We start from the raw sequence: 22,848 nt of genomic DNA, 5'->3' as shown, positions 1-22,848 counted from the left end.
GCCATCACACAGGTCCATGTTCTGTGCCCACCAGGCACCCTTGGGAGGCCTGCACTGCTGTTGAGGGCCAAGCAGACACAGGGGTGGAGCAGTGAGCGGGGGTGGGGGGGTGGGGTGGGGTAAGTGTGAGTGCGGAGGGCCAGAAGCACCGGAGCCTGGAGAGGGTGGAGACCGCATGGACCCAAGGTGCTGTGCCCTCCGTGGGAACCGTGCTGCCTCTGCCGCGGCCACCTGCTGCCACATATCCTAGTTATTTAAGAGAAGGTGTTATTTGTTTATCACTGAAACCTTTCTTAAATAGTGAGGACTGACTCATATCTTGGAAAATTCCTATGTTAGCAGATTAAGCACCATCTCTGGAAGGTAGTGTGATTCATAATTAGACGCTGAGCTGTGTGGCCACTGGGTTTATTGGTGTGTCCCATGCCGCCTGCAACCTCCACCAGCGACCCAGCAGCGAGCATATGTGTTCGCTGTTCAATCCCCAGACCCCGTCGCTGCACTTGGCACATTGTAGATGCTCCATGCAGAATTGCCACAGTGGCTGAGACTTCATTCATTCATGGGAAAGCACTGTGGGTGGTTTTAGGGACCCACTGTGCCCCTCTTAGTAAGAACATCATGAGCATCCTCCCTGCTACTCAGAGTGACTGCAACGGAAAGCCTCAGGCACCATTTGCATGTGGTGATCACTCAGTACCCTTTAGCAGTCTGCCTGGCGATGATTGATTACTGTATCTTCTGTGGGTGGTTTTGGGTCAGGCAAGGAGCGCACACCTGAGCACCCCCCGTGTGTCTGTTTCCCCAGGATGCCAAGTTTGTGGAGGAGCGGAGGAAGCAGCTCCAGAACTACCTGCGCAGCGTCATGAACAAGGTCATCCAGGTGGCTCCCGAGTTTGCCGCCAGCCCCAAGAAGGAGACCCTCGTGCAGCTGATGCCCTTCTTTGTGTAAGTACTGCTCACAAGGGCCGTCTGCCCCGCACTTCCTCCGTCCCCTCCTCCGAGGTTGGCCCGCGACATGTGTGTATGTGTCCCCAACACGCTGGGGCCCAGGTGTTCCGGAGCTGGAGCCGCGACGCTGCTGACTTCTGAAAGGGCTTCGAGACCGCAAGTCTGCAGATGAGCGTTATTGAGCTGAGATTTGCAAATAAGCGCAGGCCCATGTGGTTTTCTACTTCATACCTTCTGATCACAGGAGAGCTTAATATTCCCTGCAGCTCGCAGAATGTTCCAGAACCAAATGGGTCCATCACTGTTGCTTCAGCGGGTAATGGACGCAAGGAAAAATCCTCCGACTCCCGCTGCTCCTGACTGAAGTAACATAAATATGAAAATACTTTAAGTGTGAGCTAAGTTAAAATTAGGTATCAATTTCTTACTCTTGAATGTCATAAAAGTGAAAAGAAAATGAAAGGCGTTTGTTGACATGTCAAGCACTTACAAAATCATTACAATTCAAAACTGTCAACACAATGGATGTGGCTGTTTTTCTGAAACTGGAGCTTTGCTCACATTGGCATGCGGCACGTTCTTTCTGTTTGCCCCGTGCGGGTGGCGCCTGTGTGTCTCCATGCTGACTCCCTGCCGCCCCTTCCCCGGTCACATTGCCGGGGAACATTTGTGCAGCACCTTGGGGCAGGTGGTCGTCACTTGATGTCACTACTCAATCACTGATGAGTCTGCTCTGTTCTATATAGTCTGTTATTAGCCTGACCCATTTATAGCCTGAAATCGGGACTGAGGTGATGGAGCAGCAGTTGGTTTTTTGTAGAGCTTTCATATGCTATAGAACATAATTATATCACTTCTAGAACATTAGCATCGTGTGAAAACACAAGAAGTACACTCTCATATGGCAAACCTGTGGATCCCCAAAAATGGGATTGGGACTTGTTAATTGAGAAGCATTGGTCTGGGTCTGCGTGATGTGTTGGGGCAAAATAGGAGTTTCTTTTCAGTCTAGTTCTCAAAGACGGTACCCTGAGGGTTTGGGGGACTGTCCTCATTAACAGCGGTGCTCTAGCTTCAGACACAGAGCTTACTCCGCTTGTGTCTGGTGGGGAGGGTGCCTTTGGGTCACACATTTCTGGGTTGAACTTCCAACCAGCCAGCCACTGGCTGGACTGCCCCTCTAACTGCCAGCTTGCATCTGTTTTTCTGATTGTTTCAGGGCTTTTGTGAGAAGACAAAGTCTGTATTTGGCCTCGGGTAAAAGGCACCTTTTTTCCCAAATGCTCCAGATGGAAAACTGCACTTTTCTTTCATTCCCTTGTGATGCCAGGGCCTCGGCTCCGCTGTTTCACAAGTGCTGTAAGAGTTCACGGGGCGGGGGACTTCCCGTTCCCTGAAAGGCAGACCTCTGGCTGTCACGCGTCTTGGAAATTAACCTGTCACTGGGTCCTGTGAATTTGAGCTAAATTTTCTGATCAAAACCAAGTTAGAGAGTCGGTCCTAAGACCATGAGGCTAAGCAAGGCTGCCTGCCTGAGTCTGAGAAGGAGGAAGGACTGCTCACAGGCAGGCTGGTGTCGTTCCTGCTGGGTCCGGGCAGCCCAGGGGTCTCTGGCTGAGTAAACATCGGCCTGCGGGATGGTTGGTGGAAATGGTGCATCCACTGAGCATCTCAGTGTGTGCGGCGAGCTCGGCCAGGCTGGTTGCCATTCATCAGAGCTGAGGGAGAAACCTTTTGTGCCTGATTAGCATGGAGAACGTAGGGTTTGATGCCACAGGCTTAAAAAAAAAAAACAAAGAATTTCAGTAAGAGTCTGTGGCAGATGACAGACTATTGACACCAAACTTCTGAGTAAGCACTAGTCTAGACCCCGGTTGGGATTAAACCACTCTCCCCTTTGGCTTTCCTCGCAGTCCAAATTATGCTGCTGCCCTGTCCTCTTCTGTCTTTGAGTGAGGTGGGACTCCAGGTCAGAGTTTGCAGATGGTTCATTCTGGGGCCCAGTGTGTCGCTGCTGGTGAATCTCCACGTGGTATTTCCTAGTTGCGTGTGCCCACAGGAAACAGCGTGCCTGGCCTTCAGCTCAGAAGCTCACCCTGAAAAATTTCTAGTTTAAAAAAAAAAAAAATCTTTCTTGGCTAAGGAAATAAACCTCACAAAGCATAATTATTCCTATAAACCTTGACAGATTTCCTCAGTTCTTTCTTTTTTTTTTTTTCCTCTCCCCCCCCCCCCCTCAGTTCTTTCAAATGCTGATTCAGGATTCTAAAAACCCCTTTTAGCTACTGGCCAGGAGTGGATGTATTCACTAAGGATGGCACTGCCTGGCCCCTTCCATTTGTTGAGTACTTGGTACAGGCACTGGCTGAGTGTTTCTCCTTCCTGAGAACCTATTAGGTGGAACCTTAGAAAGTTGCCAGTAAAATGGCAATTTCATAAGGTTCTCCTCAAAGCTGCCGAGGAGGGTGAGGCCCAGAGAGGTTACCTGCTGACCCCAGGTTTACCCAGCCAGCATGTGGTGAGCCCAGGCTGTTTGGTGCCATATCCCGTGTTTCAGGACAAACCTGCAGCCTGTGGATTGAGCCTGCCTCTCTGCCCTGTTTTATTTGACCAGTCCGATGGGGTCTTGTTATTTATTTATCTTAATTGAAATGATGGCAACATCAAAATATTAGTGTCCAAAAAAAAAAAAAAGTCAAGTATCAGAATGGGTCATGTCCTGTTACAGACTGAACACTGTGTCCTCCCAAAATTTATGTGTGGAAGCCCTGACCCTGATCTGATGGTATTTGGAAATAGGGCTTTGGGGAAGTCATTAAGTTTAGAGGAAGTTACAAGGGTGATGTAATGGGATTAGTGCCCTTATAAGAAGAGGGGAAGAGGCACCAGAGTTCTCCCTCCCTGTCTCTCTGTCTCTCTTTCTCTCTGTCTCTCTCTCTCTGCCATGTGAGTACACAGTGAAACTCAGCCATCTACAAGCCAAGAAGGGAGCCTTCACCTGGAACCAAATCTGCCAGCACTGTGATCTTGGACTTTTAGCCTCCAGAGCCAGAGTGGGAAATAAATGTCTGTTGCCTAAGCCACCCAGTCACTGGTGTTCTGTGGCAGCAGTGGGGGCCAATGAGCACCCATCCCCTCTCACTCAGCCACACTTGGCTGCCGTCGGACAGCACTGCCCTGCCCTCACTGGGACCCCCCACTCCTGTGGTCTTCTGGACTCTGAGCGAGCTTTCCCAGCCATTTGCAGTTGGCGTCTGGCTGTTTTCTCACACACTCCCCTGCATTACCTGTGTGGCCCCCACTAGAAGCTTGACTTTGCTGCGTCTCACCCACCGCTCAGATGGCTTCTCCATATAGGCGGGATGGGACACCAGACTCTTCTATGAGCTGGCCCACTGTTGAACTTCCTAAAGGTGGTGCCTGCCAGCCTGGGGCAGGAGAGGGAAGGTGGGCAGGGGAATCAAAGCAAGTGGGTAGAATTTGCTCATTTTCCTTCATCCATCTTCCTTAAAACCTTGGGGCTTCTGCAGCCTGGAATCCATATCCAATAGGACCTGCTTTTGCATGCACATTTCTGGCTTGTTTTTTTTTTCTCTCTCTCTCAATGTGTCAGTATTTCACTCTGTTTTGCAAGGGGCACCATGACTTCCAGGCATTCTGCACACCTGCACAACCTGAGAGTCAAAGAATCAGCTGATTGAATTCATTCTCCCAATCTCCCTGCCTCCCACTGCCTTCCTTGGTAATGCCCGCAGCCATCCGAGTTTGACAGCAGGACAGTAGGACGCAGGCCATTTCTTCTCCATTTTGAACTCTGCACGTCAGGTGGGGACTTAGTATGTCCCCAAAATTGGGAGCCGATGAAGAGTGCTCCCCAACAGCCTCCTCCTTGGGAGCCCAATGTTCGCATCCTCCCAGCATTTCAGGGAAAGGTGGGTGCCAAGACGTGGCGCAGGGCAGATATTAGCAGACCCTGGGGGGTGGGGGGTGTCAGGTGCTCTTTTGAAAGCGTGTTAATGAGAAAGGCTTGGCATCTAAGAATTCATTCCGCGGAACTGGACCACAAGTCGGTGAAGGCTTCAATGATTTGTTGTGCTGTCATTTAGCACATTATTAAAATGTTTTCTACGCCGTAATTCATCCTTGGGAAATACATCGTGTTCTGCTGTTCTTGAAGGGGAGAGGAAGTTATGGGGGCAGGGGCTGGGGTAATGTAGGTCACAGCACAAATTCCCCACTGAATTTGCAGCAGAAGATGGGGCACTTGGCGGGATGAGCACTGGGTGTTATGCTATATGTTGGCAAATTGAATTCCAATAAAAAAATTTTTTTAAATAAATAAAATGGAAAGACAAGATACAAAACAAACAAACAAAAAGATGTGGTCGATGTTTGCACTGCCCCTCCACCCCCATCTGCTGCTGCATTTACTCTTAAAGCTGCTGGATGTATTTTTTGCTGAAATTGGAGGTGCCGTGTTCTCCCTGTGGGCAGAGGTTTAGCTCAGGGATGATTTGCCCCCAGCCTGTGCACCAGGGAGAACCCGCATCCTAAGTTGAGAGCTTTCACTTTGCAAGTTGCCACTAACAGAAATCACTTAGCTCCTTCCCGGGGACTTTTAACTCACACTGCGTTCGCGGACTAACCCCAACCTTCCAAGCTCAAGAGTCCTCAGCATGGTCCGGGTGCCAGAAAGGAGTACAGACCCTATTCGAGAAATCTCTAACATGTGGCCAGACTCAGCAGACTGGCTAGGTGTGGACCTCGCTTTAAAAAGTAAAATATAAATGTGAGTGACCAATGATGAGATGAGCATGCCCCAGCTTGGTGCCTTTCTGACCACCCTGTCTTGCATCTCCCTTCGGCTTGCTTCACTGATGTACATCAGCTACCAGGCCCTCAAAGGCAGGTGAGTTTGAGATCCCTGGTAGCCAAATAGAAAGGATGGGGAATTTGGAATCCGCGATACTCCCCAGCTCTACCACTGAGGAGGAAGGTGACCCTGGGCAAGGATTTGGCCTCTGTGTCTCGTGTTATAAAGTGTAAAAGGGGAAGAGTAGCAGTACCAGGGCCACTGATCAGTTAGGGTATTAAATGAGGGCAGGTGAGACAGCCCAGCACAGTGTCTTCTCTGTGATGGCTGCTGTTAATCATGAGACTCGTGAGAAAGAGGAGAGAATCCTTATGAAAACCCCATGGACAGTTCTCTTTTTGTCTCTTCATTCAGCCAAACATCCATCTGTCCCTACGAGTGAAAAACTAGAGGCCCAGAAAATTTAAGTGATTTGCCCAGAGTTGTTCTGAATTATTCCTAAAGCCAGCGTCTCCATCCCTCCTTCTCCTGCTGGGGACTTGCGCGCTCCGGACAGTGACTCCGGGCCTGCCCTGGGGAACCTGCTGATGTGTCGCTCGCCTGGGGAGATGATCATTAAATGCCATCTAATCACCTCCAGCCCAGCCAAGTGACTTCCGGGCCTGCTGTTAAGAGATGTGGAGGAGGTGCTGGCCCTCCAGATCCTCCAGAGCTCCGGCCCAAACAGATGGGAATGGGTCCCTCTGTTTGAAAGTGACAGGGGCACCAGCTACTCTTCTCTACTACTGAGATGGCCTCTCTGTCCTGCAGACATCCCACCACTCAGTAATCGTGTTCCACCTGCCATCTCTTTCTGTCTGGTGGGGAGCAGGGAGAGGTCACTTTCACAGGAGAAGGAGAAGAGGGAGCAGGGAGAGGATGGTACAGCATTAACAGGTTCCAGAAGAAGTGGGAGATGCTGGGATACTTCTAGGACAGACACTCTGCTTGAGTGGATGCATAGAACGTCCCCCTCAATGAATGCTTGCAGTCAGCAAACATTTTCATCCAGTCACTGAAACAGAGTACCTACTAAGTACTCACTCAGTAAGCACTGGGGTTATAGTAGAGAGCAAAACAGAAGACAGATTAAGAAAATAAAAAGAAAGAAACCTCTGCCTTTATGGAGTAGGTTAAAAAAAAAAGATAAATATACATGCTGCCAAATATGATCTTTGAAGAAAGTTAATGCAGAGTCAGAGGCTGGAGTCACACGGCGGTGTTTTCCATCAGATGATCAGGACCTCACCGGCTTCTCTGAGGGATGATCTTGCAAACTTCTGGGGGAAGGGTGTGCAGTTAGAGGGAAGAGTAAGTGCAAAGGTCCTGGGACAGGAGGAAAGCTGGTGTGTCAGATTAAGGCCAGAGTGGCCAGAACAGAGAGTACAAGGGAGTGAGGCTGGAGAGCTCACCTAGAGCCAGATCCTATGAGGCCTGGGGGTGGAAGGGGGCAGGGAGGGAGGGGCATAACAGGGACTTTGGGCTTTATTCTAAAAGAGTTGGGAAGCCATTGAATGGTTTGGAGCAGGAGGGTGATAATGACCTAGTTTGCATTTTTAAAACTTCACTCTGGATGTGGGATAGAGAGTGAAATTGGAGAGGGGCGGGTGGGGAGGCTTTCAGAGGCTCCAGGTAGGAGTTGGCATCTTGGCCAAGGTGATGAGAAGGGCAGGAGAGGAGTGACTGACCCCCGATGTGTTTGAGGGCTGACTGTGCGGCATGAGGGTACTTTATAATATGCCCAGCATCCTGCCAGGCCAGGCGGAGATGGAGATGCCCCAAGTCAGTACACATTTATTGAGCACCGACTCTGTGCAGGCCCCTGGGCTGGTAGAGAGGTTGTCAGGAGTATTACCCAGATGACTGAGACTTGGACCTGGTCTTGGGGGCCAGCATGTGTGTGGGACATGATATTATAAGGCCTCATGTCATTCATTCACTCATTCATTCATTCATTCATTCATTCATTCATTCAGAGCTTGCAGAGTGCCTCATTATGTGTCACTGCTGAGTTTGTATCCCAGCTCTGCAGCTGATGGTCTGCATGGGCTTGAGCAAGTCACAAGCTCTCCCGGGCCTCAGTGTCTTCACCTGTACAGTGGAGGTGTTAGTGGCATCTACCTCATGGGGGGCCTGAGGGTTCTGTGAGGGCCTATATGTTAGGCCCTTAGAATAGCGCCTCGCCCATAGTAAGCATGTACGGGTGTAACTATTTTTACCAGCAGAAAGGAAGCACGGGGGAAGAAGAGTCTGGGGAGCAGACGTTTTGGAGGAAGTGATAAACTTAAGGTATTAAAAAAAAAAAATGAAACCCTACAAAAAGATAGGAGATTAAGAAGGAAATGTCACTCTACTGAGTATTGTGCCCTCACCACCCCCCGACCCCCGTGATCACTGTCAAGCTGCTTATGTAATCCTATAGAAATCATTAATACTTATGTAAGTCAAAGCCAGACTCGACTGTGTTCTGTAGTTTGCCTTTTTCATTGACTAAAGCTGGCTAGTTCCTGGTGAAAGCCACACAGTATCCACTGCAATGTCTGTTTCATAACCTATTCTATCTACCCTTGCTCTCTTGGAACATTTAAGAGGCTTCCAGATTTTTCTCCATCAAACAGTGTTGCCAGGAATGTTGCAGTAGGTATACATTTTGACACCTAGGTCCGTAGGATTGATTTTTAGAAGCCCTTCTGGCTCAGAGGGCAGGTGCATTTAAAAATATTGATAGATGTCACTAAATCCCACCCTCTTATGGCAATTCGATATGCAGAGTTTTGATAGGCAGAAAAGATGTTCTTTTTACTGTAGCCAAAGAACAGGGGGTTGGCCCCTGTGGTCAGGATGCCCTAGAAAGCAAGGCTGGGACCTGGGGTAGAAGGTCTTGAGGGAGCTTCTGTCCTGGTCTCCAAAAGGGATGCCTGTGCAGGCCTTTGGGCTCAGGTCAGCTTTAGGAGGATCATGCTGGCAGCCTGCGGGTAGCGGGGGGCAGTGGAAGCAGGGGAAGAGTGGATCGGTGAGGAATGGCAGGGTGCTTTCACGGTAACCCAGAGAAACAGTGCAGCTGGCCTGAACTGGATGATGCCAAGTGTTTCAGGATGAATGTCTGGGCAACTGATAGCCAAGGGGACAGAAGAGAAGCTGGTTTGGGAGCAGACAAGGTGAAAACAAAGCATTAGGTTTAGAAACTGGACTCCGTTTGGTCTTGAAGGGGAGTTGGGAGCCAGGAAGAGAAAGGGATGAGCGTCTCCAAGGATTGCACTTTCTGAGCTTCACATCAGCTAGAAATTCCTTCCTGGCATTTCTCAGGAAACATATATATTCCAATCTCAAGAAAAATCCGTCAGGAAATCGGGAGAAAGTATTGCAGTTCTCTTCTGGAAATTAAAGTGCGGCAATCAGCATTCGTGGTTTGAAGGAATCCATGCAGGCTGAGGAGGCAAAAGGAAAAGCAGGGAGAGCTGACACGAGGAGGTGGTTAAGGTCGACATTTCTAGGAACCAAGGCAGGAACTGGTAGGAGAGAAGTGGTCATGGTCTAATTAGTCAGGCTTGCTTTTAGCTGCCGCCACACTTTAAGTGTGTGTTCGTGGCTCCGTCTGCTGCAAACAATGAGTCATTTCTGCAAATAAAATAAATACTAATAAGCTTGTGTGCGTAGTACTTGATGTGAATGGTATTCCCAGAAGTAAGTTTTGGAAGCACAGTAAGTGATTTCGACCCACAACTCTGTGTGGTGCTGCTGACCTTGGTAGGGACCCGCTGCATTATCACAGGAGCAGCCCCGGGAGTGCGTGCCGGTGTTGGCCAGTGTTGGGGTGCTCACTCGAGGCTGCAGTTCTCCGTAAATATCCCCAAACTCACCGTTTCTTATTTAGGGAAACAAATCTTTTTAGATTTCCACAGTAATAAATAGTACAAAGCACGTTAAGAGTATGGGAAGAACAAGTTGTGATTTGGGAAATTGCCAAGAATGCCCCGGGAATCCTGCTTCTCTGGCTCTCCAACCCCAGCAAGTCCTCTCTTGCAGGAATCAGGGAACGCTCCTTGGGATGCAGTCTGCTGACACACACTTGGCACTGGTGCCCACGGATGTGGGGAAGGGTGCACAGCAAAACGGGAGAGCAGAGGAGGGGACCGCGAAGGATGAATGAACGTGGGGGACAGGGGCAGGCCCTGCGGAGCCAGCGAAGCAACAAGAGGGGGAGGCAGGAAACTCGGACAAAGGTGGGGTCAGGGTCCTGAGGATGGGGTGTTTCCCAAAGAAGCCTCCCTCTGCACCCGGGAGCTGCAAAATTAGCACCCCGGCCCAGAGCAGTAAGAATAGCAAGCCATCCTCTTTGTCGGCTGCCAAGTTGGCGAAGGACCCACGGAGGAGGTGGTGCGGTACAACTGTGGTGGCATCCCCGTCACCCTCGTCGGGGAGAGCGCTGTGAACAAGTCATCCAGGGCAGCGACAGGGAACCGGCGCCCTCGCCAGCCCCAGCCCTCCTGTCACGCCTCCGGGTGGGGACGGGACTCAGTTCCGCAGCCCTGCTTAGACGTGTGGCACCTCCGACAGGTGGCCTCTCTCTGGGAGCTGGGAGCTGGGAGCTGGGAGCTGGAACCGGCGGCTGCCTGAGGCTGAGGAGGACCCTTGGCAGCTGTCCTGCCAGAGGGAGAAGCGCTTTACATTTGCAGAGCACTTGACATAGTTCACAGCCTCCGCCTGGAAATTCAGTGCTGCAGCCCCTCTTCTGGAACCATGCCCTTTGCTTCTAGAATAACCTAGACACTGGCCATTTGGGCTCACGGAGCCTTTGGCCCCTTTCTGATGTGTCCAAACAAAGCCCCAGCGCAGTGGGGGTGAAGTGCTAACGTGTCACCCCAAGTTCACAGGGACCACAACCAGGCTTGTATGGAGGAGAACCTCTCCCACTGCAGCCTTTGTCACTGTTCTTCACCTCCACACCTGACCCCGTTATTATTGGGGGAAGGGGCAGTGTGCCACCTTGGGAAGTAAATGCCAGGGCGGGGGGGGTCCCCTCCTGTGATCGCTCAGCATCTTGCTTGTTGATGGCACCTTCCCCCCCCCCCCCTTAACAGAGCAGAAGGAACGTCCCCAAGTTTACCCCTGTCAACTGGGGGATGGTGGCAAACCCAGATGCCCCGTAGGCCCAGGCAGGTCATTTAAGTGAGTAACGTGTGTAAGTGTGAGTGGCGATACCAATAGAAACATGAGAGAAGGGACGACTGTGGCTGCTCTGCATGAAACCCCTTGAGGCAAATTTTACTTGTGAACAAGAGCTGTTTCTCGGACTTAATAAGGGAAAATACCAGACTTCCTTTTCAACTCTGTGTGAGTAAGGTGTGACCTCAGGGGAGGGGTGTGGATCCTGGCTGAGAGGGTGGGCAGCTACTCTCCCCAGTCGGTTATTAGTATGCGGATCTGCAGGTGGCCAGATCTTCGACTTCTCCAGATGGTAGAAACCCTTATCTCCTTATAAACTCTGATTTTAAAATTAGCTGTCAACTCACTTGTGTGGGGGGCGGGGTGGGGTGTGCGTGCAGGCCACTATATGTATCAGAAGGCTTCCAGGGCAGACAGGACCTGCATTAGATGCACCTGTTCAGCACATGAAGAAATGCAGGGGGGCAGGGGGTAGTAACCCCTTTGATCCCAGGGGACACTTACCACCAGATACTGGCCAGGGCAGCTCTGACCACCAACCAGCCCTCAAGACCAAGCAGCCCCGGGAGTCCTGACGGAGCTCCCTTGAGCACGGGCCCTGACTGGCGATGGGTCATCGGGTCAGTCCAGAGGTGGGAGATGCCTGCTGGGGATCCCAGTGCAGCCCGTCCACCTGCCCTCAGCCTGTGTGGCAGGCCCTGGATCCCCAGAGAGGGCTCTGCAACCAGCCGTCTGTTGGCTCTTGCGGGCCAGCCGCCTGCCCGAGTCCTCCCCACCTTCTCTATGGCAGTTCTTTGCGTGCCTGGAGGCAGCACTTGTTTACCTACAGAAAAGGAGCACAGTCATGCTGGGGCTTGCTTTCTAGATGATCACCAAGAACTGTGGGACGTTTGGAGGGCAGTTGTGTCTATTCTGGGGAATTGGTCACAGGTTATTAGGGTTGAAAAGGAAGTCTGGTACTTTCCCTTATTAAGTCCAAGAAACAGCTCTTGTTCACAAGTAAAATTTGCCTCAAGGGGTTTCATGCAGAGCAGCCACAGTCGTCCCTTCTCTCATGTTTCTATTGGTATCGCCAGATTTTCCTACTCAGTACCCTGCCCTGCTGAGCCCTGCTGGGTTTCCTTGTGCCCCTAAGGTTCTCAGACGGGGGCTCTGTTGCCTCCGAACCCCAGGGACTGCTGACAGTGAATGAAGACAGCTTTGGGTGTCACAAGGTGGGGGGCATGCTACTAAAATCTAGCCGGGTGCGGGTCAGGGGTGTTGCTAAACCTGATCCTGTTCAAGAAGCTGGTCTGTCATCGACTCTTATGAGACTAGCTGTAAATCTCTGTGGCTCCACAGCCAGGAAGAAAGCAGACGTGAGGCCAGGAGCTCTTCTGACATCTCCCCTTTGAGGGTAGCGTTCCTGTCCCTGCCGTCAGACAAGGAATCGGAGCTTCCACCAGTGATGGGACCTGGCTGTAGTCTCGCAACTGGGACGTGAACAGAGTCATGGGCTCTGCAGCCTCTCTTCTTGGTCACCATTATGTCAGAATGGAGCACACGCCAAGAGTGTTCATAAACATCTTCATGACTAGGGATTTCCAAGTTGCCAGTTATGGGTGCTAGTGTCCCTAGGAAGGGAAGCCTGGGCTCGGTCACCTTGCCTCCCCTCCGGAGGGGGTCCCCCTCCGGTCCCTGGCTTTAAACCTGCCCCCGCTGTGGTCTCATTGCAAGTGTCGGTGATGGGGCCACTGGTTGGTGCTGCCCAAGGTCCTATCCATTTCCCCCTCTTTGGGGTTAACTCCCCAAGTAAATATTGCAGAAAGACCTAGAGATGGGGCCCAGAAGGTTAAAGCACGAACGGGGGCTTCAACCCAGGTGACGAAAGCGGTCTTAGCTACCTGCCCACCACACACTTCCTAGCCATCTCCTTCCTCCCTGGTCTGCTCATAGGCAGCGGCCCCTTTTTTTTCCTGCACAAATCTAATACACCCAGGATGTTTAACTGGGAAGGAGGACCTGTGTCAGCCCTGGGAACACTGTCCTTTGAGCACACCATCAGCTGGCTTAGCAAGTCAAGCATCGCTCAGAAGGTAAAGCAGGTCGTGGACTGAGGAAAAAAGAATTCCTCATTTTGTTTTTTTGCTTTTTTGCTTTTTTTTTTTTGTATATTTTTTTTTTATTGGAGTTCGATTTGCCAACATGTAGTATAATACCCAGTGCTCATCCCATCAAGTGAATTCCTCATTTTGATTTCTCTTTTTTACACATGAGAACTTGGTGTGACGGACTTCTGGATGTTTTTCTCACTAGCTCGTTATGGGAAGGCAGGTTGAGAAATTATTAATGCAACAGGAAACAAGCCATTCTGTCAGAGTTTGGGATGCAGCTCATTTTAGGACTTTCACATGAAAGGTATGAACAGAGTGGCATCGTCATTAAGAGAAAGGGCTGCAGTCCCACAGGCCTGGGTTCCAAGGCCAGGCCATCTCCCAGTTTGGTGATCTTACATTAGACGTTTTAAGGACTCTGTGCCTTGGTTTCCCCATCTGTAAAACGGGACTGATAATAGCCCCTCCCTCGGAAGGCTGATTCAGAGATTTAACATAACGGTGCCAAAGCACTGAATGCTGAGTGCATGGTAGGCACTTGGCTGTGGCTGCAGGAAATATCATCACTGATTCAGCTGTTGGCAGAGTCTAGACAGCTCACGCCTGCATTCCCTAGAACCAGCACAGACCTTGGAGCTCCGGGGCTTTCAGAGCAATGCCCAGCAAGCCCACTCACTGAGGAATTTGGGGAGACATGAATCTTCCTGAGTCTCCCCACCACAGTTACTCTCTTATTTCCAAATTATCAGTAAAGTTGATCTGGGGAGCTGAGGCTCTGTGATCTTAGCACCTCGAAGAGGGCATCCCAGTGGCCAAGCCCAGAATTGCTGAGACCAGGCTGCCTAGTGCCAGATTCCCCAGAACAGCAGACCTTCTCTGCACCCCAGTAGACTATCAGTAGACTATTCTATCTGACAGATGGTCAGATTTCCTTTTAATAGATAAACCCACGCTCTATTTTGAGTTTCTCATAGGATGAACAACGGCAGTTTGGTACCTAACTGAAAGAGCAAGACCTTGGATCAGTTCACATGTCAGCTGTACTACCTAGCAGGCGTGTGACCTTGACTGCTCTGTGCCTCAGTTTCCCTGTCTATAAAACAGGGCCAGTAGCACAGACCTCTTTGGTTTGGCAAGAAGATTAAAGGCAGTGTCACCCAGTAGGAGCTTCTCCAAGGGGTCTTATTTTAGCTCTGGTTGCATTTCACTTAATCCTTTGTTCAGACTCTCACTTAGTCCCAAAATGATTTGAGTTGGCAGCTTAGATAGTATTACAGTTGCTTGTCCTACTTCCTGTCTTTTATTTTTAAACATCGGAGCATCTGAAAATTCAGTGTGGAGCCCGGGAAGCAGATTAGGTTATTTTGGGCACGATAACCTCCATCCTATTTTGGGGTTAGTAAAGAAATAATGGTGATAAAAGTTCTCTGATACTGAGGAGGTGAGACTGCAGCACACAGGAAGTTGGCACTCTGCCGGCCAAGTTGTCCCACATAGTGTGATCCATATGCCATCGCTTCGTTCTCAGTGGGCCAGGGCACCCACACGGCACTTCCACCTGCACCCATTAGGCAAGACCCGTGATAACTGGGAATGGTGACCGTTGGGTTAGGTATCGGCACCTACCTGCCACATCAGGACTGTGGGGGTTTACCTGTGGCACTCAGTGGCCGCGGCGTACTGGGCGATGGGCTGGGAGGCCAGCTTCCATGCTTGGGGATCGGCTTGCTGGCTGCTGCTCCAGGATGGCCTTGCCTGGGAATAGTGGGCCCGCAGGAGCCGGGGAGGTTGCCAGGGTATGTGCGGCAGAGCGAGAGCAGGGAAAGCCCAGCCCCGGTGGCACTTTCTGACCTCGACTACATCGTGTTTGCTGACATGCCATCAGCTGCAGCAATCCCCAGGCAGAGGCCCAGGCCAGAGAGGGAGGGCCCCGCAAAGTCGCAGCGCAAGGGACAAGGCGCAGAGCAGTGGGCGATAGGGACCATTTCTGCAACTAGCACAGATGAGTAACTTGTTCTAAGTAGGAGGTGGAAGTGTGTGAGCGAGGGTTGGAGGAGTGGGTAGAGGGTGCACAATTGTGAGATTTATAGGGTGAATGAGATTTCAAGAAGGCGGAAGGAGGCCAGTGATTACCTCCCTGGCCGCCCACGAACCAAGAGTGGGACTTACTCCACACTGTGCTCCAGGGAGGGCCGCATTAGCACCTTTGATGTACTGCCCGGAGTCCTGTTTGCCTTGCCTTTGCAAAATATCTCTTTTTTTAAATCGGCATACAGTAAAAGTAGCGCTTTTTTTTTTTTTTTTTTTTTTTTTTGGTCTGGAGTGGAGGTCTGTGCATCTTAATGCATGTATAGGTTTGAGCGACCAGCAGCATCCCATTCAGGATACAGACAGTTGCCTCACCCCAAAACTCTCCCTCATGCTGTGCCTCTGTGGTCGCACTCTCCCTGGCCCTAAGCCCTGCCAACCACCCATCTTTCCTCTGTCACTATGGCTTTGTCTTTTCAAGAACATCACCTCCATGGACTCACACAGTAACCTCTGGAGACTGGCTGCTTTCACTCATCGCCATCCCTTTGAGATGCACGCAGGTTAGGCGTGCCAGGGGCCTGGTCCTTTTGTGCTGAGGAGTATTCCGTTACGTGGAAATGCCACCCTGTATGCATTCACTAGACTCGTGTTGCTTCCAGGTGTTGACAGTTTCCAGCTAATACAAACATTAGTGTGCTTTTTACGTGGACTACAGTTTCCATTTCTTTAGGGCAAATACCCAAGAGTGGGATGGCGAGCTCCTATGTAAGTGTAAGAAAGTGGCAGCCAGTCCCCGGGCGGCTGAGGGCTTCAGGTGCTGCGCACGCGGGGGCACCCCTCCCATCCCAGTGTTCTAGCTTGGCCATCCTGGTCCTGAAGGACGTGTGGTAGGTCTCCTGTGGCCCTAGATGCCATTTCCCTACCGCCTGCTGATAGTGAGCACCTTTTCATGTGCTAATTTGGCTTCCATATCTTTTCTCTGGGGAAGGTCTCTTCAAGTTTTGTGCCCATTTTTTAAAAATTAGTTGTGGGGTTTTTTTTCTGTTGAGTTTTGACGGTTTTTTATATATTCTGTGTGTAAACCCTTTGTCACATAGGTAATTTGCACATAATTCCTCCCAGCCTGTAGCTTGTCTTTTCATATTTCTTAACAGTATCTGGTGGGTAACAAAACGTTTTGATTTTGATGAAATCCAGTTTCTTGGTTTTTTTCCATTATGCTCTTGGTGCCCTAAGAACTCTTTGTCTAAACCAGGGTCACAAAGATATTTCTCTCAGGTTTCCTTCCAAAAATTTTACGATCTTACGGTTAGATCTGTGGTTCATTTTGAGTAAACTTTTGTGTAAGGAATAAAGGTGTCAAAGGTAACAGACTCCGGTGTTCAGAGCCAAGGGGAGGGGACACAGAGAGGAAAGAAGCACTGAGGGTCTGGCCTGCTGTCTCGGGACCACAGCTCTTCTGATGCGAGAGGAAGATTTCCCCCTGTGCCCATTTCCTGTGTCCACTGAAACCAATCAACACAAACTCTGGAGTTGTTTCTCTTATGGTCCTGGAGGTCAGGAGTCCAAGGTCAGTCTCATGAGACTGAAGTCAAGGTGTCGGCAGGGCTGGCTCCTCCCCAGGGCTCCAGGCCAGAATCTCTTTCATCACCCCTTCCAGCTTCTAGAGCTGTCACATTGGGGCCCCTTGTGTCACGGTGACGCCCACTTTTATCTGCCCTGTGACTCCACCCTCCTGCCTCCCTCTCACGGGGACCTTGTGACCACCGTGGACCCATCCAGAAAATCTGGGACCATCTCCTCATCTCGAATCTTTAAATTAATTACAGCTACAAAGTTCCTCTTACGAGTAACTGGGATTAGGACATGGGCATCTTTGGGGAGCGATTGTTCCTCCCACCACACCCTCTCAGAGTGCTGGGTGCTTGAGGATGGCTGCAGACTGAGGCACGAGAGACCCGAGAAGAAAAAGAGAGACCTGGGCTCCCCTTCCCCACCACTGCGCCCAGGATTCAGTGCCACTGTCCTGCTCTTTGAATGGACTGGAGCCCTGTCCATGCCATGACACCCATTTCTGAGTGTCAGGCTGCCTTGACTCCAGGCTTGGAGGGTCCTGGAGGGGACGGTGGTGAACTCACTGCAGCTTTGATGGTGCATCAAGTTCTGATTTTCTTCCCCAACCCCCCAATTATTTCCTTTCCAGACAGACCCCCCCCCCCCCGCCCATAGTTGCCTCATGATTCTCCACATGTTGCGTAGCTGCATTTGGTGGCACTTATGCTTTCTTACTCAGATCTGTAATCCCTTCTTTAGTGTTTTCTACCCCAAAGTATTATGGAAGAGTTGTGCATGCAAAGGAGGGATATGCTGTGTGAACTCGTACTATGTCAGGGAGTGAACACTCAATAACAGGGACGTTGCTAGTCACTATAAGGGTCAGCATTTATTGAGCCCCTTTCTGTTTGCCAGAATTACCTCATTAATTTTTATAATACTCCCTATGAGGGTAATTACCATTTTTAGGCACATTTTAACAGATTAAGAAACTGAGGCTCAGAGAGGCTAATGAACTTGGCCAGGGATTCATACATAGTGAGTGAGTGTTGGTGCCTGCATCTCAGACCTAGATTGGTATGACTCGGGAGGGCCCCAGGCCACAACTACTCGGTCAGGCTGTTTTTAACCACCCTCCTGAGTGCAGACCAAGTCTGACCACATCTCTGGATTCACAGAGTCTCCTTTGACTGTCCTGACACCCATTACCACTGCCATCAGGTGGGAGTGTGGGTCCCTGTCTTGAATCTGGTCACCACACGTGCTTCCCTCCATGATGGAACCCAGGGCCTTGTGCTGACTTGACTTGTGATGGGTATTTCTTGCCCCCTCTAACGTGAATGTCCAGGGGGCAGGAGCTCTGTCTCTTTTCCTTTGTCCCTACGTGAAGCACAGCACTGGGAAATGATGGGTGCCCGGTGAATATTTACTGTAATGAACCAAAGCTGTTTTCCACAGATTCCCCACAGTAGGGAGCTCCCCCAACAGGATGCCTTTTGATCCATTTAAGGAGACTCGGCTTGTCTGATAAATCCGAAAGGGCTCCTGTGTGCACTTCCACTTTGGTTTTCTTTACCTTTTTTCTTTAATTAACAAAGCACAGATAGACCTAATCACCAGTTAGCTCAGATCCTGCAGTACTATCTCCTCCCAGACGCTTCCTAACCTAAGCCACCATTTTAGGTTCAGCCGTGTTACCTGGTGCTCCTTCTGTGTGTCTTTCACTAGCCTCTTTGCTAGCATTTTGCACACACAGCTCGTTGAGTCGGCACCTCTAAGAGAGGTGGGATCTGTCCTTGTTCCCACTTCCTAGAGGAAGACTTTGAACCTAGACCAAGTGAAGGATTTGCCCAGAATGGCACAGCCGGTGGGTTTCACGGCTGGCACTGGGACGCAGGCCTGAGGCATACGCTTGAGCTGTCTGAAGGCACAGTGTTGGGAGGGCAGCCCTCGCGCTGGTCCAGGTTGCTCTGACTAAAGCCCGTGTTTGTAAGCACTGTACTATCCCCTGCTCCTTTAAAAAATAAGTTAGCAGCCGAATGGTAAGATGCGGTAAAGGCATCTAGTAAGCTGTCCGAACACCCGGTCGGCACTCGAAGAGCTAACTGAGTCTCTGAAGGTGTCAGAAGCATGGTATATGTCACAAGGGACTCTGGTTAGCAAAATTTCAGAAACCCACCTTGAATCCATGTAAGCTGAAAAGAAGCATTTGTCCATGGAACTATAAAGCCCAGGGCGACTATAGCTCCCGTGGCTGGATCCAGGGGTTCAAATGCTGGCAGCAGCCCTCTGTGTTGGCTTCATTCTCAAGCAGGTTTTCTCTGTCTGGTGGAGCGATGGCCCCTGAAAGCTGCAGACCCGTATGGACCCTGCAGGTACAGGTCCTGAGAATACGCATCCTCTCACTGGCTCCAGCCACTTAGCACATCCTGCGCAGGACAAATTCTAGGGCCGATCCTGATGGGCCAACCTTTGCATCGTCATTTCGTCTCTGAGCCAGTGACTGGCCTGGAGGATAGAATCCCATTAGCCGAATGTACCAGATCTGGGCTGAAGGAGTGGGGACAGTCAGCCACCTCCACTTGGGGACCAAACCTGATGGTTAGGGGACAGTCCCCTGAAGGAGGAAGGTGAGTGGACAGACGCATCCATCCTGTGGGTCTGTCACCCAGCTGTGGGTGGAACCACAGCCAACTACTGTGTCAAGTGTTTGTGTAAGAAGCTTGTGACAGCTTGGTGCCAGCCTTGCACGCCCCCCTGAGCCATGGGATCCTGCGTCTGGGCACATCCCCAGCTCGTCACTCCAAATGGAGCGGAAAGCATACCTGAACGCTCTCTAGCAGGCGTCTCTATCTCTAGTTGTGCTCCAGCCTCTGCCTGGCAAAGCAATCTTTTCATATTCACCAGAATGAATTCATGAACTCAGGGCTTGTAGAGTAGGTTCCCAGGTGTGCCTGCTACTGTAGAGTTTTCTCCCAGGCTGGGGGCCGGAGGAACTCTGTATGCAGAAGTCCAGGACGAAGGTCCTCTTGCCACCCATTAGGGCTCTCCCATCCCTTCGTCCTGAGCCCGAGGCAGAACTGGTGTGCTCTCATTGCAGAGGAACAGATCCAGTGCGGGGGGGGGCCGGGACAGGAGGGAAGGGGCTGAGCCCTGTCACACCAGAGTTCACAGCAGAGGCCCGACCTCTGGGCTCAACTGACTCGTCACGTTCCAACACCACAGCAGTGACTGTTGCTCACCTCAGCAGAGGCAAAGTTCTTTAAGCAGGTTTGCGCTCTACAGCCAAGGGGGATCCTGGGAAAGAAGTTCACAGTCCTACGTTCTAAGGTTCTGTCGTTTATAAGAGTCGGGGGAAGGATGTGTGTGGATCAGAGGCCAGGAGCCATCACCTCCCCATTCCTTCACACACGTAGGGCACGCCAGCAGGGAACCAGCAGCCCCTGACACTCAGGCAGGGTCAGGAAAAGGGGGACCCATCAACACGAGGTGGCCAGTGGCCAGACTGCCGGAACAGAGAGCTAAATGTCAGGGTGGGAAGCAGTCAAGGGGATTGTCTTGAAGGATCTGTCAGCTGTGGAGGCTGTAAACTTCCATCTCTCTACCTCACTCTGCAGAGGCTGATTCCCATCTGGGGCACTTGATGGAGTTTTAATGTGCAGAGTTATATGGCACAGAAACATCATCCCAGGATATTCCGTTAAGGGATTCCTTGGTTCAGCGGGCTTTTGTTAATCTGTTCCCATTCCTCATTCTGTGTCAGACCCTGGGGTCAGTGTCTCACGAGAGAGTCCACTTATTTGTCACTACAGCTCTTAAGAGAGCTCCGGCGATAATGATCTTCACTTAATACCCTTTCAATGGTGCCAGGAAAATTAAGCCCAGGGAAGTGTAATGACTTGCTCTGGGTTGCACAGCTGATGAGTGGCAGAGCCAGGAGTCCAGAGCTCAGGCTCTTCACCACGCCGGGGCCTCATGCCAGGGAATTGAGCAGGGCGTCCTCGGTGAGATGCCCACAGCTTCTGGGGGAAAGGCGGTAATTAACCCATTTTCACTCCTTGTGAAGAATTTCAGGGCTACGCACGTCCCAAGGATTAGCTGTAGCAAGGGGTATTGATCAGGCTCAGAAATCCAGATACTGAGGAACGTCACAACAGGTCATTCCTCAGGGAATAATCCTGGTGACAACTTGTACGGATAGTCCCTGGCCCATCAGTCAACAGCTGTTCAATATCACCACTGCCATCCATCCTCTGGGGATGTTATTACAGGTGAGGCAGGCTCAGAGAAGTAGAGCCATGTGCCAGGCTCACACAGCTAGGAAGCATCAGAACTGGGTTTTAGTAGCCAGCTCTGTGAGACTCCAGGGCCCAGACACACACACACTCCACCTCCCTCAAAAGTCACCAAGTGCAGACCCTCTGGTAGCCTTCGGAGAAATAAAAAATAGAAAAGGGAGGGATGACGAGGAGGTAGGCCCTGCTCTCAGGTAGCTTCACAGAGTTCTGCTGAGTAACCGGCTTGCCATGCAGGTCCCTTTAAACACGGAGGACCTGCAGCCCCCTGAGGCGGGGCAACGTGGACTCCCACTGCATGCAGGTGGCGGCAGGTGTGCAGTCACCCTCCCGCCCCACCTGGCTTCTTCCTGCTGGGGCTGGTGGACTGATCCTCAGCCTTGAGCGAGACCTCGCCCTCCTGTAGACTGGGTTTTGAGAGAGCAGCTGATGAGGGCCTTGGCCAGCAGGGGATTTTTGGAGAAGCTAGTTTGAAACAGACTGAAGTGCCCCTCTCCTCTAGAATCCATACGTACAGAAAGCAAAGATCGGGCTCTTCTTTTCTTCTGTTCTCTGAGCCAGACTGGCCCTTACCCAGCTTGTAGTCTCCAAATAAAGGAGACCTGGATGGTTCGAAAGTGACCCCATTATGGTCTAAACAAGGGATCCACAGATTATGGCGGGGCGGGGGGCAGGGGAGAGCCGGCTCGCTCCTTATTTAAGTGAAGTTTGATTGGAACCCAGCCATGCCCATCCATTACTTGCAGTCTGTACCTGCTTTGCCTTTGCAGTGGCAGAGGGAAGTAGCTGCAGAGCCTGGAGGATTCTTAGGCCCTCAACTCTTTACCGTCTGGCCCTTTACAGAAGCACCTTACCGACCACCTCTGCGCGAAGCAGTTTGCAACATGCCCTCCGGTGTGGTCAGTGTAGGGAAGGACCATGCCATGATTCGGGCTGTAAGTTAGAAGGAGGTTGGATCCCACCTCGGCTGATAGTATAGGACAGTGACTAAGCGTCCCAGGATTCTTGTCGCCTGAGCGCCCACAGTTCTCGGTCACGCCGCTGTGAAGAATGGAGAGGTAGACCAGACGGAGAGTGGTGGGCAGCAAAGCAAAGTTTATGGAGTGACAGGATAAAGCTTCTGGAGAGTGAGGGGACCCAAAAGGGGTGCCCTTTTGGCATTTAAGTCTAGGGGTTTTTATAAGCTCTTCCGTGGAACTACCTTGAGCATCCTGAAGGTGGGCCCCTGTGGGTTGGCCGCCGCGGTGTGCCAGTCAGGGCTTTGTCCCTGCGCCGCTCTCCCTATCGGGTTCTTGTGCACAGGCTGGTCTTTAGGGCTGACAGCTAGAGACGAACTGGCTCAGCTTGTGGTGGTGACCCATGTTCCATGACTGCATTGTTTCAGGTGTTCTGCAAAAGTCACTTCTGCAGAGGCTGCTAGACAGGATGGTACTGTGGTCCTGTCTCAGCTGTAAAACAGGATGCTAGTGTGTTTTTGTCTTAGCTGTCCCGGCTTTTTTGCTGTCTTGCTGAGGACACTGGCCCTGACTACCTAAGTGTCCAGTTAACCTCTAACACGAGGGCTTGCGGACCCTGCCCCTCACTGGCCGTCAGACCTTGAACCAGTTACTTCACTTCTTCTCATCCCTACTGCATCTTATACACAAGGAATCTAACAGTAGCACATGCCTTGTGGGGTGGTCGTGAGGGTTGCCCCAAGACCAGTGCCTGCCCATTGTAAACATGATCCACACGTGTGCCATCTCTGTGGCTGCTTCTCTGGTTATTATTATCTGCAGCATGAGCATGGTGTCCAAGCCTTGGGTCTGTTGCTTGACAAGGGTGCAAACATGGCAACCTTACTTGGGGTCTCAGCTGCCTCCTCCTCTATAATGGGCATAACTCTCATTCCTCCCTGTTGGGGTTG

The 22,848-nt window shown here is 51.1% G+C and overlaps 1 protein-coding gene across 2 annotated transcripts in view; it reads left to right on the top strand.

Annotated features, from left to right (window-relative positions):
• SNX29 (sorting nexin 29) overlaps positions 1–22,848 on the top strand; it is a 534,000-nt gene that overhangs the window by 475,663 nt on the left and 35,489 nt on the right. For both annotated transcript variants that reach the window (XM_072753833.1, XM_072753832.1), the window contains exon 20: positions 809–948. In XM_072753833.1, coding sequence (XP_072609934.1) covers positions 809–948 — 140 coding nt within the window. The remainder of the gene's footprint in view (positions 1–808; positions 949–22,848) is intronic.

The sequence above is a fragment of the Vulpes vulpes genome, chromosome 3 (genome assembly GCF_048418805.1).
Source record: "Vulpes vulpes isolate BD-2025 chromosome 3, VulVul3, whole genome shotgun sequence".
NCBI classification, from domain to species: Eukaryota; Metazoa; Chordata; class Mammalia; order Carnivora; family Canidae; genus Vulpes; species Vulpes vulpes.
This window is presented reverse-complemented; position numbering and strand designations above follow the sequence as displayed.